The 17205-nt window shown below is 37.8% G+C and overlaps 1 protein-coding gene across 3 annotated transcripts in view; it reads right to left on the bottom strand.

Moving 5' to 3' along the window:
- Window positions 1-195: 195 nt before the first annotated feature.
- Window positions 196-17205, bottom strand: part of Cr1l (complement C3b/C4b receptor 1 like) — a 57185-nt gene continuing 40175 nt past the window's right edge. For 2 of the 3 annotated variants that reach the window (XM_055609172.1, XM_055609170.1), the window contains exons 9-12: window positions 16796-16819; window positions 15446-15524; window positions 7022-7126; window positions 4685-4823 (exon numbers count right to left, since the gene is read on the bottom strand). In XM_055609172.1, the coding sequence (XP_055465147.1) occupies window positions 4805-4823; window positions 7022-7126; window positions 15446-15524; window positions 16796-16819 (227 nt within the window). In that variant the 3' untranslated portion in view covers window positions 4685-4804. Of the gene's footprint in view, window positions 1750-4684; window positions 4824-7021; window positions 7127-15445; window positions 15525-16795; window positions 16820-17205 lie in introns of those variants that run through there. The other variant, XM_055609171.1, reaches the window with a different exon arrangement.

The raw sequence follows: 17205 nt of genomic DNA, 5'->3' as shown, positions 1-17205 counted from the left end.
GTTCAAAGCCACCCTGGTCTACAAAGCAAGTCCAGGACAGCCAAGGCTACACAAAGAAGCCCTGTCTTGAAAAACAAAACAAAACAAAGTTGTACTTTTCTTGTTAATATAATGTATAAATTTATTCAAAGGTAAGTTATTTTATAATTGTTCTTTAAAAGAGGCTCAAGTACACAAAAAGGACATTTGCTCAACCATGTTTGTAGCAGCTTTATTTGTAATAGCCAGAAGCTGGAAACAGCCCAGATGCCCCTCAACTGAAGAATGGATGCAGAAACTGTGGTACACCTATACAATGGAGTATTACTCAGCAATTAAAAATAAGGAAATCATGAAATTTGCAGGTAAATGGTGGGACCTGGAAAGGATCATCCTGAGTGAGTTGTTGCAGAAGCAAAAAGACACACACGGTATATACTCACTCATATAAACATACAACATAGGATAAACTCACTAAAATCTGCACATCTAAACAAACTAAGCAAAAGAGAGGACCCTAACTAAAATGTTCAATCCCCATCCTGAAAGGCAAAGAAGATGGACATCAGAAGAAGAAGAAAACAGGAAACAACCTAGGAACCTGCTACAGAGGGCCTCTGAAAGCCAGAAGAATAAAACAGGAAACAACCTAGGAACCTGCCACAGAGGGCCTCTGAAAGCCTCTGCCGTGCAGACTGTCAAAGCAGATGTTGAGCCTGATGGCCAACTGTAGGGCAGAGTGAATGGAATTTTATGTAAGAAGTGGGAAATAGTAAGAGCTGGAGAGGACAGAAACTCCATAAGGAGAGCAACAGAACAAGAAAATTTGAACACAGGGAACTTCCCAGAGACTCATACTTCAACCAAGGACTATTCATGGAGATAACCTAGAACCCTGACAATGCAGCCACTTCTGATGAGAACTGATAGACTAAGGTCAGAAAGAAGGAGAGGAGCACCTCCCCTATCAGTGGACTTGGGGAGGGGCATGCATGCAGAAAGGGGAGAGAGGGTAGGACCAGGAGGGGAGGAGGGAGGAGCTTATGGGGGGATACAAAATGAATAAAGTGTAATTAATAAAAGTTAAATAAAAATTTTTAAAAAAATACAGAGCATAGTACAAAAAACTTTTAAAATAGAAGAAACCCAGAGTTCAGTTTTTCAGACAGTTTTTTTGAGTAGTCTTGGTCACTCTTCCCATCACCATTTAAAATATTTTTAAATAAACAAGTTACTTCTATTCCCTAGAGAAGGCGATAACTGATATTACGTAAGTGTTTTTGGAGTGTGCTCTGTTTTAAAAATGTAGGAATGATTTGAGAAAAATACACATGTACAGAGACAGATATGAAAAAGCATGATAAAAATAAAAGTATTAGTAATGGTTATTGTTACACAGAATAATTATTACTTGTTTTCATATATTTTTGCATTTTTTCCTAAGGAGCTCATGCCATATTATAAGCATTTTAAAATAAGGAAGAGAAATGGTGGACTTTATAAAGCATAACTCCTAGACTACATCTTCTTTCTTCAGTTTTCTGTCATTCAGTCTTGTGCTCTAAATAGATGATCTGTGATTTCAATGTATGGTAAGGGTGCAAGGAAGTGACCACTAAGCAGGCAGGATAAAAGAGTTAAGAGGCAATTTTCTGGGTCCCGCCATCTCAGGAAGAATTTCCATCTTGGTGGCAGGGTCAAAACTGAGTTCATAATCCCATGTCCTGGAATTCAACTCTTCTCCTGCTTCTTGAGGTGTTTCATGTTTGTCTGTGAACCAGTAAAGGATGTTGTTGTTGATTATTAATATTTATTATTAATTTATCTGGAGCTAAACAGTAGTTATTCCTAAACCAGCTGTATACCCAAATGACCACACAGAGACTAGGATGTATTTAGTTAACCTAGAGCACAATGCTGGGCAATGATTACTCCATCCTAAACCTCTAAGCCCGCATAGCTTCCTCCCATTCAGATTTCCCACATTATACTTGCTTTTAGTCATATCTTAGGTCTGGTTCATCTCTCCTGGTGGTTCCAAGTTCTCTCCTGCAGATCTCTCTCCTCCAACTCCTCCCACTCCCATCTTTCTCCTCCCCTCTGGACCAGGATGTCCCACCCTATTCTCTCCATTGCTCAGCATTGGCTGGTTGTTTTATTGAAAATACAGAGAAAAAATAGTGGCATGTTTACACAAACTTGAGACAGGTGGTGCTTAGAATAAACATCACAATACAATGTCTGGATTGAAACCAGATAGTGGAGTAGAGCAATCAGCATTTGAATGAACAAGGGTCAATTGTATACATACCACAAGAACATTATACCAACAGGATATAAAGAGGGAAATTGCCATTATCTGTTATCTAAACTAAGGTACACAGGTTGCAATTGTGTTGAATGTGTTGACTTAAAGCTTACCTACTCTTTTGTTCCCTTATCTCTCTAAATTTAAACCAATCTCTTGATTTAAATGACTACAAGCAGCTTGTCCACTTGTTCCTCTATCATTCTAAATACCAGGCCAAGGTCCAAGAGGGGAAGTGATGTTTTCAAAAATGAAAATCCCAAATGTTCTATTTTACCAATAAAGACTCAGGAGCCAGATGCTGGGTTGAAAACCTGCTAGCTCAGAGAGGCAGAAAAGTACCCAGCTGACCTTCCTTTTCAGCTCATGTCCATATGGAAAAAGCCCAAAAGGCGCACTAGCTCAGCTGACAGCCCAGGAAGAAAGGGCCAAAAAACCCAAGGCCAAAGGCTTGCTAGCTCAAAGCTCAAAAAACTCAAAAAAAAACTCAAAAGCCAGAAAGCTAAAAGCTCAAATGCCAGAGAGCTAATCATTGCTTCTATGTCTACACTGCTGTCTTAAATACCCCTCAACTCAAAGTCCCTCCTACTCTTTCTTGTTAGCTGGTTTCTTGCTCCAACCTCTTGACCTAGGGCTAACTTTACTAAATCCCGTGTACAGAAAGCTCTTGGATTAAAGGTGTGTACTAGGGCTGGGTGAACCACACCATAATCACCTGTTTACAATAAACAGAAAGTTCTTGGATTAAAGGTATGTGTTAGGGTTCAACCACAACAAATAAAAAACAGGGTTTTACAACTCACAATCTTGGAGTTCACAATGGGATCAAATATCCTGCAATACAACACGACTGCAAAGGGCCAGGTGACCTGGAAAGACCCAGTCACCCACATGTACTTCCTTGCTCAGCCCCTTATGTCAAAATATGATTGGTCAATGCGACAGCTGACCCTGCTCCCCCTCACTTTGTGTTCCCATCCTTTAAAAATGTACAGTCTCCCTTCGGGATGTAGTTCAGATCCCGAACTGGCTACCTCTCTACCTGAGCAGAAAATAAAGCTTACATTTTAAGCTTCTGTTTCTGATGTGAGCTTTTTCAGCTTCCACCCTGACCAACAAAAGCAGAGCTTTCCTGGATGCTGCAGAAGTTTCATTCGCCCCCCCCTTTTTTTTTTTTTTTTTTTTTTTTTTGCATTTCTGTGAAGTATATTGAAGACCTGAAGCTCAGATCTTATTCTGTTGAAATGAATTGACTTCTAAACTAACATGTAATTCTAGATGTACTCTAACTTTGCATTTTTTTGTTGATTTTTTGGTTTTGTTTGTTTTTTCAAGAAAGGACATTAAAAATAACATGATATTTTCACTTAGATGACAGCATAGTGAATAACTAAACCATGAAGAATTCATATGCTAATAATCAGGGTGCTGATATTATATATAAATGCAGATTCATCAAAAGTGTTTATTACCTTCTTTTGTTGTTTTTATGCAGGGCACAAGAAAGTATGATGTAAAGGAGGAAGTGGAATAGAAAGAAGAGATTAATGATTACATTTTTTATTTTTCCTTTTGTCAGTTAAGAAACAGAGACTAGTTATAGAAAATACATAGGTCACCCACAAGATACAAAGTATTTCCCTGAGACTCTTTAGATGTATGCTTGTGGGAGAGGTGTAAATAGTGACAAGTCCTCTGAGAGAAGAATCAGTTTGTCCTGTTACTATCATGAAAAATAAGCAAGGGTGGTTATTCAGTATAGGGTACTAAGCTCTTCCCTCACAGGACTGAAGCCTTTCCTTTTTGGCCTGAACACTGTCCTTCAACCAGTGGACAAACCCCTGAGGGCCCACCTGGCCTCCAGCTGTCTCTGCCTACTTGACTGCTCATTATTGTTCTCTTTCTATCTCTCAAGACTGGTCAGCATCACCCACTACCTGCAGTGCCTACAATCTTTTCTTCATCATATGCCTCCTCCTTGTTATCTCTTTGACATTTGGCCTAGACACACAGGTCTTGTGCTTATGTAGATTCTCACTCCGTATTTACAAAGTGTTTCTAAAAATAATGAACCCTGATGCTTTGGAAGACTGTAGTCAAGAATGACCTTGATCTGTTTATGACAGGATTTTTGGTTTTTCTTTTCAGAATCAAGGTATCCTCTTGCCTTAGAGTTCTCCAGAGTAACTGCTAGGATTATAGAAGTCAGCCATCACATCTGGCTCAATATATATAAAGTATTCTGTATATTTACCATTAAAAAAATGAGTTCATACTACTTTTTATTTTGTTTTTCATTCTTGACACAGGTTAAATGTCCTGAGTGGCCTTGAATTTGTGTCATTACTTCTTTGTCAGCCTCTCAAGTGCTGAAATCACATGTTTGAACCACACATCTGGATCTTAAAAGAAAATAGTTTATTTTGAAAGTGATACAGGCAGCTAATACTTTGAATTTCAGACAGAGACATCATTTTGCAATGCTGCTGTTTAGGAGGCTTCTTGGGTGAGTGAATTTCAAGCTGGACTAATGAAACTTAGGGAAAAAAGATAGGAAAGTGTTTCAGGTGGATAATCTTACATATATGCATCTATATAAATGGTATTTTAAGTGCTTTATGGAATGTTGTAAAAATAATTTCTTGTAAAAGCAACCCCAGCTCCCAGTCTGTTATTTTCTTTTCTTCCTACAGTGTGATTATGTGGTTAGCCGGGAACTTGTTCTGCACAGCCTTCTCATCATAGATCCCAACAGTAAAGGAAACAAACTCTACGAGAATCTTGGATACAGTCTTAGAGAATCTCCTAAAGCATGGCATTCTGCTATTTTATCTCAAAAAATTACATTAGCCTTTTGCTCATATACATACATATATATTTCTATAACAGCACACAGACATGTATCTATATATATCATAGGACTTCTATAATAGCACACACACACACACCAAAAATAATAGCACAGCTAGTGCAGATCTGTCATTTTGAGTCGTATAAGGAGTTTGGGACTAACATAAAAATGTATTGTTGTAGGATAGCATACTCAAGTAAACACCTCAAGTTTCCTACTTCCTGGCAGCCATGATATCAATAACCATTTGAGGAGGATCAAACAGAATGATCATTAAAACTTAGGGGAGAACATAAGTTCTAATGATTTATTTAATATTCTTTTATGTGCGTTAGTGCGAAGGTGTCAGATCCCTTTGAATTGGTATAATAGACAGTTGTGACCTATCATGTGGTGCTGGTAATTGAACCCTGGTCCTTTGGAAGAGCAGACATTGCTTTTAACCACTGAGCCATCTCTCCAGCCCAAAGAGGTTTGTTTATTTAGACAGGATTTCAGGTAGCCCAGATTGACCTCAAACTCCTTATATAGCTGAAAATGACAGATATGCACTGTCTGTGCTGTTATCTATGAGAATATCCTGAGGATCTATAGACAGGGTGTGTTGGGATTCCTGGGACGCTAGCAAGCAAATGAATAGCTCTGCATGATACAAAGAAATATGGAGCTTTGAATTTGTGAGAGGTCCAAGCACTGAGTAATCAGTATAGAACTGAGCAATCTTTAGAACATCTACTGAATAAGACAAGGGAAAAGGATAGAAATTCAAGGCTTAAAGGCAGTAACACATTTATTGTCACTTTTGGTTCTTTAATCTAAAATAGAACTTCCCAACATCACTGTGATCACAGACCACAACAATGTTGTGTTAGATTACAGTGTAAAGTTGTTGATATGTAAAACTGTCAAAATTGGAGTAATCTTATTTACTAATCAAAACTGCTTAAAAAATGGGCAAATTTGTAAGTAGCTGGGGCTTGGTGGGCCATGTGGTTTCTGGGCCTGTTTCAACGCTCCTAGGGTAAGAAAGGAGCCACTGGCAACATGACTGGGTGAGGATGTGCAATTAGAAGGGCTAATGCAACACAAACAGCTGCATTTGGCCCAGACTGTAGCTGGACCCTGGGGATCATTTGGTGCTTAGTTCAGTGATTCATCATACTCAATTAAGTCATCATGATGCATTCAATGTAGTACTGGTTCTCTTTCAATCCCAAACCTTTGGCCAGTAGGTGCCGTATAAGGGTTTGTGATGAGGATGCATGGAAGGGATGAACAAAGCTGAGGTGGAATACAGAAAGAAGAGAGAGTGAAGCCAGGCAGTGTTGGTGCATGCCTTTGATCCTAGCACCTGGGAGGCAAAAGCAGGCAGATATCTAAGTCTGAGGCCAGCCTGGTCTACAGAGTAAGTTTCAGGATTGCCTGGGCTACACAGAGAAACCCTGCCTTGAAAGTATAACACAAAGAGAGAGAGAGAGAGAGAGAGAGAGAGAGAGAGAGACAGAGAGAGAGAGAGAGAGGGAGAGAGAGAGAGAGAGTGTGTGTGTGTGTGTGTGTGTGTGTGTCACAGGAAGCCAAGTGAGTACAGAAATCAGGAAAGAGGTAGAAAGCCACCCTTACGAGATCCCACATTGGTATGTGGGTGTATTTGGCTTCCACAGGAAAAAGCAAAGCCCACTGCTCCTCAAAGGCTCATAGAACACCTTAGCACAGTATTACCAGTTGCCAAATAAAATCATAAAAATGGCAGTCACCCAGGAAACAAACTGAGTTTCCAGCTCAAGAAGTACTTTCCAACTTCTATGTGTACTATCCTGTTCGAATTGTTTCTGTTTGAATCTGAGTTGCTGCAAACATTTTGAATTCAGGATGTGCATAGGTACCTGTTGTTCTCTTGACTTGTGAGCAGAACTTGAGGGGGAACACCGCTGTCTCCTTCTGAATTTAAACAGATACTCACTTCTTTACACTTTTCACCTGTGATATTGCTAATTGGTGAGAGAGGAAGGAAAACTGTATAAATGTTACAGTTTTGAAAGCAATCAGTAACTTTTAAGATTTAAGTTATAATTTTACTAAGTACAAACTTGTATTATGAAATACTGAACCCATTGTGTCAGAAGACTCTAGTTTGTTTATATACACGTATCCATGCCTTAAAACATCTATTTCTGAAGTTTGGTTAGTAAATAGGTTTACCACAAATTTAGTCAACTTCACATACTAATAGCGCTGCAACCTGATACAGCACCATTGTGCTCTATGATCATTAGTGATGTTGAAAAGTTCTACTTTGTTTCAAAGTAATCCTCAGGGTTAGCACAGTAATAGCAGGTGTCATAAAGTAACCCACTCCCCTCTTGACCTTCAGGCTCCACATCTACACATTCAACAAACTGAAAATCAAAACCATTTAAAATAACTATAACTCTAATGAATATACAAAGGCTTTTCTCTTGCCATTTTCCCTAACCCACATAGTATAACTATATAGTTTAAAAATATTTACAAAGAATTTTCACTGTATTATATTATCATAAGTAATCTACAATTAAGGCATATAGGAGGTTCCAGGAAAGTATTACCCCTTTTTATGTAAGGTATTTGAACATCCAAAGGTTTTGGTATCTGGGATAATTCTAGAATCAGGATTATGAGGGATAACTAGATGTAATAACTTACAGACAAAGAAAATATTTAATTTATTTGAAGATCAATAACTAATAAATAATAGCTAACATTTTCTGGCATTCATTTAGGACTGTTTCAATAAGATAGGAGCTATTATTTGATCGGTAAGAAAGATGAAGCCTGATGGTCAGTGTTTTGTCCCAAGGATTCACAGCTGGTGACTGGCAATGCACTCAGGCCTGACTCACACATACTTTCACCAGAATGATATACTATGTCTTCTGGGGTTACTTAGCAACTACTTTATGTGACATAAATAAAAAATACTTATATGTTGGATTATTTGTGGGTTGGTATTAGAGTTAAGGATAAAAATATAGTTAACTCATTCACCACTACTCCTCACCATTCAACTCTTTACCCTTTTGGATTGCCAGAAGCATGTAACACAGAGGATGACCATGAACCACAGTACAATTTCTCCAGCACATGGAAAGCCAGTGTAAGACCAAAGATAAAGAAGAGTAAAGGGAACCAAGAGCAGTGGTGCACACCTGGAATTCCAGCACTCTGGGAGGCAGAGGCAAGCGGATCACTGAGTTCAAGGCCAGCCTTGTCTACAAATTGAGTCTAGGACAGCCAAGGCTACACAGGGAAACATTTTCCCCACCCCCACCATACCCCAAAAGAGAATAAGAGTGAAGGGTGTTGATGTAGTAGTGAAATATGCCATGTTGGAAAGACTACATAGGTGATGAGTGGCACATGAGGATCTGCTGAAAGACTGTCCCTCTGGTTGGTTATTAACAGAAATACAAACAGAGGAAGGTGCTTTTATAGATAATGGCTCTAAGAGTTTTGTTAGGTCAAGGATCATACCAAGGAAGGTGTCACTGTTTTCTCCAACTGTCCAACTGGACAGGGAGGCTGTTTTGTATAAACATGAGAATAGTTAGTAACAAGAGGACAAGGTCAACACCTCTGAATTAGTAAGTATATACAGTATTTTTCCTCTGTGGTCAGTGCACAACTTATTATATATCACAAATTGTCACAGTAAATACACAGTGAGATATCAGGAAGTACAGAAGAAAAATTTTTGTTTATTGTTACTCCATTACATTTTTTTATATTGTAGTAGCAGACTAGAGTAATAAAAAGAAAGACCATGATTTGATATACAGGAGTATATGAGACAAATCCAGTGAAGTATAGGGGCAGGGAGAACATTGTAAAGAGGAAATATTCTAAAAAGGTAATAATTTAGATCTGGTAATATCTAAATTATTAAAATACTAAAAATAGTTCTGGATGCTGAATGATTTCAGTGATTCTGAACTAGATTTAGAAAACATCATAAAGAGACTAAGATTTTTTTGAATAATAACTTAAAGTGTTACTTAGAGGACAAAGGAAAACATTTAGCATTTATAAATGCTAAAGCAATTTATAAAGCCATGCTGATTATGATTATTCTTATAAGACTCTGGATGGAGTACTATATAAAAATAAGAAGCTATTAAGATGGTTTAATAATGATAATAAAATATTCATTTTGATATTTTGACCATAACTCCTACAAAAACTCCCTGCTCCATCAGACAGCCCAATGGCCTCCAAAAACTTTAGGTAGCCTGCCTGCCTGTAGACAACCCTAACTCTCTCAATGCCTGCCCATCCTATCTCCATTTTAAAAAATATAAACAAAAATGCTCAATCAGGGGCCACATTGGCCACCAGAACTCCAAGTAGGCTGCACACCTGGGGAACCCCTCACTCTCTCAGTGTTCCCTCTCCTTATGACCATGTTCCAACCACCAACTCAGGTAGAGACTCCCTGCTGGGCAAGAAGACCAGCACCCAACTTGGGTAGCATCCCTCTGCCCAATTACAGGACACTCCAGCCAGAAGACCAGAGAGGAAACAGAGACCAAGAAATAAAAGAATCATCTAATAAAGATAAACAAATCAGCATCTGGACTGATAATCACCATAAACCCAGATGCTTGGACAGCAGTTTAAGAACCCAATAAACAACAGCCAAGGCAATATGTCACAACCAGAGCCCAACTATCCAACTACAGCAAGCTCTGAATATTTCAACACAGTTCAAATGCAAGAAAACAACCTTAAAGTCAACTTTATGATAATGACAGAGATCTTTTTTTTTTTTTAATTTTTATTTTTCTTTTTAGTTACAATTTGTTAACTCTGTGTCCCAGCTGTATCCCGCTCCCTCATTCCCTCCCCAACCCCACACTCCCTCCCTGGTCTCCTCCCTGCCCCTTTCCAAGTCCACTGATAGGGGAGGACCTCCTCCCCTTTCATTTGACCCTGTTTTATCAGGTATCTTTAAGGCTGGCTGCAAAGTCCTCCTCTGTGGCCTAACAGGACTGCTCCTCCCCTGGGGTGGGGGGGGGGAGGTCAAAGAGCTTGCCCTTGAGATCCTGTTAGAAATAGTCCTTGTTCCCCTTACTTTGGAAAACTACTTGGTTACTGAGCTACCACGGGCCACATCCGAGCAGAAGTTCTATGTTATATCCATAGATGGTCCTTGGTTGAGTGTCAGTCTCAGAAAAGACCCTGTGCCCGGATATATTTGGTACTTGTAGAGCTCCTATCCTTTCTATATCATACTAACTCCCCTTCTTTCATATGATTCCCTGCACTCTACCAAGGTTTGGTTATGAGTCTTAGTGTCTGCTTTGAAACACTGCTAGTCTTTCAGATGCCTTCTGCAGTAGACTCCTGTCATACATTCAATGCACATCCCATTTGTCTTTCTAAATGAGGATTGATCATCTCAGACAATTAGGAGTAGTGCTACCTCAAGACCCAGCTATACCACTCCTAGGTATATACCCAAAATTTGCTCAAGTACACAACAAGGACATTTGTTTCAACCATGTTTGTAGCAGCTTTATTTGTAATAGCCAGAACTTGGAAACAACCCAGATGACCATCAACAGAGGAATGGATACAGAAATTGTGGTATTTTTACACAATGGAATACTACTCAGCAATCAAAAAGGAGGAAATCATGAAATTTGCAGGCAAATGGTGGGATCTAGAAAAGATCATTCTGAGTGAAGTATCCCAGAAGGAGAAAGACAAACTTGGTATATACTCGCTTATATAGACCTACAAGATATGATAAACATAATGAAATCTACACACCTAAAGAAGATAATCCAGAAAGTGGACATGGGTGAAGATGACAGAAGTCTTTAAACAAGAAATAAATCCATTTAAGAAATTAAGGAAAGACAAAGAAAAAATTGGAGGAACTGAATAAACCCATTAAAGAAAGCCTAAAAAGCCAAGGAAAAAAGAGCTGAAGGAAATAAATACAACTGTTCAAAATCTGAAACTAAAAATAGAAATAATTAAAAAAAAAAAAAAAAAACAAAACACTGATGGAATTCCTAACCCTAACCCTAAGTGAACAGGATCTACAGAGGCAAGCATCAACAACAGAATGGAGATATGGAGAAAAGAGTCTCAGGAATTGATGATACAACAAAAGAAATGGATCAAAGAAAATGTTAAATCTAGAAATTCCTGACACAAAACATCCAGGAAGTCTAGGACACTATAAAAAGATCAAACCTATAGTAGGTTTGAAAACTATACTATAGGTTGAAACCTATAGTAGGAATAGAAAAAAAAAATAATCCCAGCTCAAAGGCCCACAAAATATTTTCAACAAAATCATAAAAGAAAAATTTCCTATCCTAAAGAAGGACATGCTTGCAGAACACCAAATAGATTATACTAGAAAAGACTTCCCCTTGCCAAATAACAATCAAAACACTAAACATACTGAACAAAGAAAGATTAAAACCTGCAAGAATAAAAGGCCAACTAACTTATAAAGGTAAACCTATTAAAATTACATGACTTCTCAATAGAGGCTCTAAAAGCCAGAAGGATCTAGACAGATGTCTTGTATGCTCTAAGATGCCATAGATGCAGCCCAGACTATACCCAGCAAAACTTTCAAGCACCTCTGATGGACAAAACAAGCCATTCCATGATAAAGTCAAATTTAAACAATATTTATTCACAAATCTAGCCCTACAGAAGGTACTAGAAAGAAAACTCCAGTCCAAGGAAGTTAACTACACCTATGAAAGCACAGGAAATAAATATCACAACATAGAAACAAAAAGGGAAAAAAACATGCACACATACACCGTCACCACCACCACCACCTCCAACATCAACACCAACAACATAACAGGAATTTAACATCACTGGATGTTGATATCTCTCAAAAGCAATGGATTCAATTCCCCAATAAAAAGACACAGGCTAAGAGAATGGATGTGAAACAGAATCCAACCTTCTGCTGCTACGAGAAATACCTCAGCATCAAAGACAGACATTTCCTTCGAGTAAAGTGTTAGAAAAAGATTTTCAAGCAAATGGACCTCAAAATATATAAGAAAATTTAAATAACCCCCTGCATCGTATAAGACCACCACATATTAAAGACGTATTTCAACAACAACAGAAAGCCTATAAACTCATGGAAAACTGAACAACTCTTTACTGAATGACTACTGGGTCAAGACAGAAATAAAGAAAGAAACCAAAGACTTGGTAGAATTGAATGAAAATGAATGTACAATACACCCAAACTTATGGAACACAATGAAAATGGTGTTAAGAGAAAAGTTCATAGCACTAAATGCCTACATAGAAAAATTGGTGAGATCTCCTACTAGTGACTTAACAGCACGTCTGAAAGCTCTACAACCAAGAGAAGCAAAGAGCAAGAAATAATTAAACTGAGGGCTGATATCAGTAAAGTAGAAACAAAAAGAACAATACAAAGAATCAATGAAACAAAGAGTTGGTTCTTTGAGAAAAATCAACAAGATGGAGAAATCTTTATTCTAAAAGGCAGAGAGAATATCCAAATTAACAAAATCAGAAACAAAAAGGAGAACATAACAATAGTCATCAAGGAAATCCAAAGAATCATTGGGCCATACTTTAAAAACCTGTACTCCACAAAATTGGAAAAATCTAAAATAAATGTATGTTATAGATAGATACTATTTACTAAAGTTAAATCAAGATCAGATAAACAACTTAAATAGACCTGTAACTTCTAAAGAAATATAAGCAGTCATTAAAAGTCTCCCAAACAAACCAAACCAAACCAAACAAAAAAGCCCAGGGCTAGATGCATACCAGACTTTCAAAGAAAAGTTAACATCAATATTCCTCAAATTATTCCACAAAATAGAAACAGAAGGAACATTGCCAAGTGTATTTTATGAAGCCACAGTCACCGATACCCAAACCACACAGATTCATCAAAGGAAATTACAGACCAATTTCCTTATGAACATAAAAACACTCAACAAACTATTCACAAACCGAATACAAAAACATATCAAAAAATCATACCTCATGATCAAATGGCCTTCATCCCAGAGATGAAGGAATGGTTTGCCATACGAAAATCAGTCAATGTAATCCACCACATAAACAAAATGACAGGAAAACACACATACACATGATCATCTCGCTAGATGCTGAAAAGCCTTTGATAAAATCCAATACCCTTTCATGATAGAAGTATTAGAGAGATTAGGGATATAAGGGACATGCTTAAACATAATAATGGTAATGTACAGCAAGCCTATAGCCAATATCAAATTAAGTGGAGAGAAATGTAAAGCAATTCCACTACACTCAGGAACAAGACAAGGCTGTCCCCTTTCTCCATATTTATTCAATATAGTACTTGAAGTTTTAGCTAGAGCAATAAGACAGCTGAAAGAGATAAAGAAGATACAACTTGGAAAGGAAGAAGTCAAAGTATGAGAGTATACATTAGCAACCTCAAAAATTCTACCAGGGAACATCTACAGCTAATAAAAACTTTTAGCGATATGGCTTAATACAAGATTAACTTAAAAAAAATCAGTGCCCTCCTATACACATATGACAAACTAACTGAGAAAGAAATCAGGGAAAGAAACCCCTCCACAATATCCACAAATAATATAAAATATCTTGGGGTAACACTATCTAAGCAAGTGAAAGGCTTTTATGATAAAAATTTCAAGTCTTTGAAAAAATAAATTAAAGAAGATTTCAGAAGATAGAATGATCTCCCATGTTCAAGGATAAGTAGAATTAACAATGTAAAAATGGACATCTACCAAAAACAATCTACAGATTCAATACAATTCCCATCAAAATTCCAACACAATTCTTTACAGACCTTGAAAGGACAATATTGAATTTCATACGGAAAAACAAAAAACTCAGGATAACTGAAACAATCCTGAGGAATAAAAGAAAGTCCAGAGCTATCATTAGCCCTGATTTCAAGCTGTACTACAGTGATATAGTAATAAAAACAGCATGGTATTGGCATAAAAACGACATGTTGATCAATGGAATCAAATTAAAGACCCAGACATAAATCTACACACCTATGAACACCTGACTTTTGAGAAAGAAGCCATAAATATACAATGGGAAAAAGAAAGCATCTTCAACAAATGGTGCTGGTCTCACTGGATGTCTGCATGTAGAAGAATGCAAGTAGATTTATCACCCTGCACAAAACTCAAATACCAGCGGATCAAAGACATCAACATAAAACCAGACACCCTGAAGCCGACAGAAGACAAAGTAGGGATTAGTCTTGAATTAATTGGCACAGGAGACAACTTCCTAAACAGAACCGCAATAGCACAGGCACTAAGAATGACAATAAATGGAGCCTCATGAAACTGTAAAGCAAAAGACACTGCTAGGCAAAAGACACCATAAATAGAACAAAATGGCAGCCTACAGAATGGGAAATGATTTTCACCAACTCCACATCCAATAGATAAGCTAATATCAAACATATATACAGACCTCAAGAAGTTAAGCATCAACAAACCACACACACACACACACACACACACACGCACACACAAATTTAAAGTGTCTGTTTTATATGTATTTCCTTTGGTGTAGATATACTATTTGTGTAACCAAGGCCACCTTCCTGAGAATTAACATATGTTCTATGCTTTCTTTTAATTCACTTTGCTTTCCAAAAGAAGGAAAATAAATTTAGAGATTCAATTTTTCCTTTATCTCTCTCTGTCTCTGTCTCTCTGTCTCTCCTTTTCCCTTTGTGTGTGTGTGTGTGTGTGTGTGTGTGTGTATGTATGTGTGTGAGCAGGCACACGTGCACACATATATGTATTTTTATGTGTGAGGGTGTATGTATGTTATGTTATGTATGTGTTAGGAGTCTTCCTCTATTGTTTTCTACTTTATTCCACTGAAACAAGGTCATGAAAACTCAGAGTAAACTTATATGGCAAGTTTGTCTAGTCAACTAGTTCCAGGAGATCCACTGTCCCCACCTCCTTAGCACTGCAATTATGGGAAAGCCACAATGACCATATGACATTAAATGGGTGCTGGGGATCCAAACTTTGGTCCTCATACTTGTCATCCAGGTACTTTAACCACTAAGCCACCTTCCCCAAACTATTTTTATTTTGTTTTGCTTGAGCCAGGGTATTATTCTGTCACTCAAACAAACCTCAAACTCATGCCTATCCTGTCTAAGCCACGAGAATGTTAAGAGTACAGGTGTAGGCCACAGCTCCCTACTACAGTTTTTTGGAAAACGTGGTTATACTCACCGTTTTTTATATTTCCGAATCATCCAATAAGAAACAGCGATGAATGAAATAAAGATTATTCCAACTCCAACAACAATTCCTAAACAGGAAAACAAAAAAGTGAAAAACACAACACAAGTCTTAAACTCTGTCTTACTAGCTATTCCCACTGTGGGTTATGAATGGTTCTTTTACATGTAACTTTACCCCAGTTCTATTCTACCCAGGTTTTAATCGATAACATTAGACCTACAACCACAGAACTAGAGTTATGACCAGAGCATTCTATAAGCTTCTTTCTAACAACACAGCCCTTCATAGCAATGGTGCTGCTGGGCTCAGCACACATAGCTTACCCAAGTCTTTAATGGAAGGCATGAGACAGGCTGCTTCATGCGATAGAAATCCCCTTGGTATCAAACTCTGTATAAATCCATTTGTGTTGGTTAACTGGTCAACTTGACATAGTTTAGAATCACGTGAGAAGAGTCTCATCTGGGTCTGGTTGGCCTGTGGGCATGTCTGAGGGAGGTATCTTAATTACATGTATTAAGAGGGGGGCCCCATATAGACACATACTAAGTGGCATCATTCTCCTGCAAGGGATCAAGAGCTGTATAAGAATGGAGAAAGGTTCTTGACTGTGGATGTGAGTAGCTTCAAGTTCCTATCACCTTGACTTCCCCAACAGTTATGGACTATACCCAGGAATTATTAGCTAACATTAAAAGCTCCTTTTTCCTCTAAGTTGCTTTTGTCATGGTATCTTATCACAGCAACAGAAACAAAAGTGAACATAATCTTCTATCTCCAGACACAAAATTCACTCATATGATGGTCTTATGACTTTCACAGTACAAACTATCAGGATGATTACCCAGAAACATATTTCTGGGAACAAAGCAAAGAGGGAATTGCCTCTCCAGCCATGTTAAAATAAAGAATTGATGACTGAAGAATGATTACTCACTGAAAATTCAAAGATGAGGTTCCTCAACGTGCACGAGGGTTCCAATCTCATGACACACCACACCCGTGGTTCTCAACCTTCCTAATGCTGTGGTCCTTTGATCTGGCAACTCATGTTGTAGTGACCCCAACCATAAATTTTTGTTGCTATTTCACAACTGTAACTTTTCTAGTTATGAATTATAATGTAATATCCATATTTTCCTTCGGTGACCCCTGTGAAAGGGTCTCTCGACCCCCAAAGGGTCATGACCCACATGTTGAGAACTGCTGTCCTAAACTTACACTAATTTTAATTAAACTTAAAAGATATTTTTATTCTTTTTACATATCATTTGTTATAAGTAGATGCTTACTGTTAAAGACATTAAAACTTCTCAGTAAACCCATCACAGGACTTACCAGCTATGAGGCCACTATTTGAGCCTGAAAGAGAGAAAAAGCCACAGAAATGTTACTTGTATGTAATGTGGTAGCGTGTACACAGTCTGCATAGGTTCAGGCCAGATGGGGTCCCAGCACTGAGAGGGAATGATCTCCCATCACTACCAAGAAGCCATCTCCAGTTGACAACAGCTCACAAAGGAAAAATTAGTTTTTTCCAGTAGAGTTTCACTGGATATACAAACTACACTCAAGGATAGGACTCCTGGCTAACTCAAAATGAACTCAGTAGTATTAGAAGATTTTTGTTTTGTTTTGTTTTGTTTCATTTGTTTTGTCTCATATTGATTAGTCTGGGCATTAAAAAAAAAAAACTTTACTGATCTTTTGCTTTTATATATTATGGTTTCTGATTTTGTGGTTTTATG

This window comes from Psammomys obesus, unplaced genomic scaffold, assembly GCF_907164565.1.
Source record: "Psammomys obesus unplaced genomic scaffold, mPsaObe1.curated_primary_1811, whole genome shotgun sequence".
NCBI classification, from domain to species: domain Eukaryota; kingdom Metazoa; phylum Chordata; class Mammalia; order Rodentia; family Muridae; genus Psammomys; species Psammomys obesus.
This window is presented reverse-complemented; position numbering and strand designations above follow the sequence as displayed.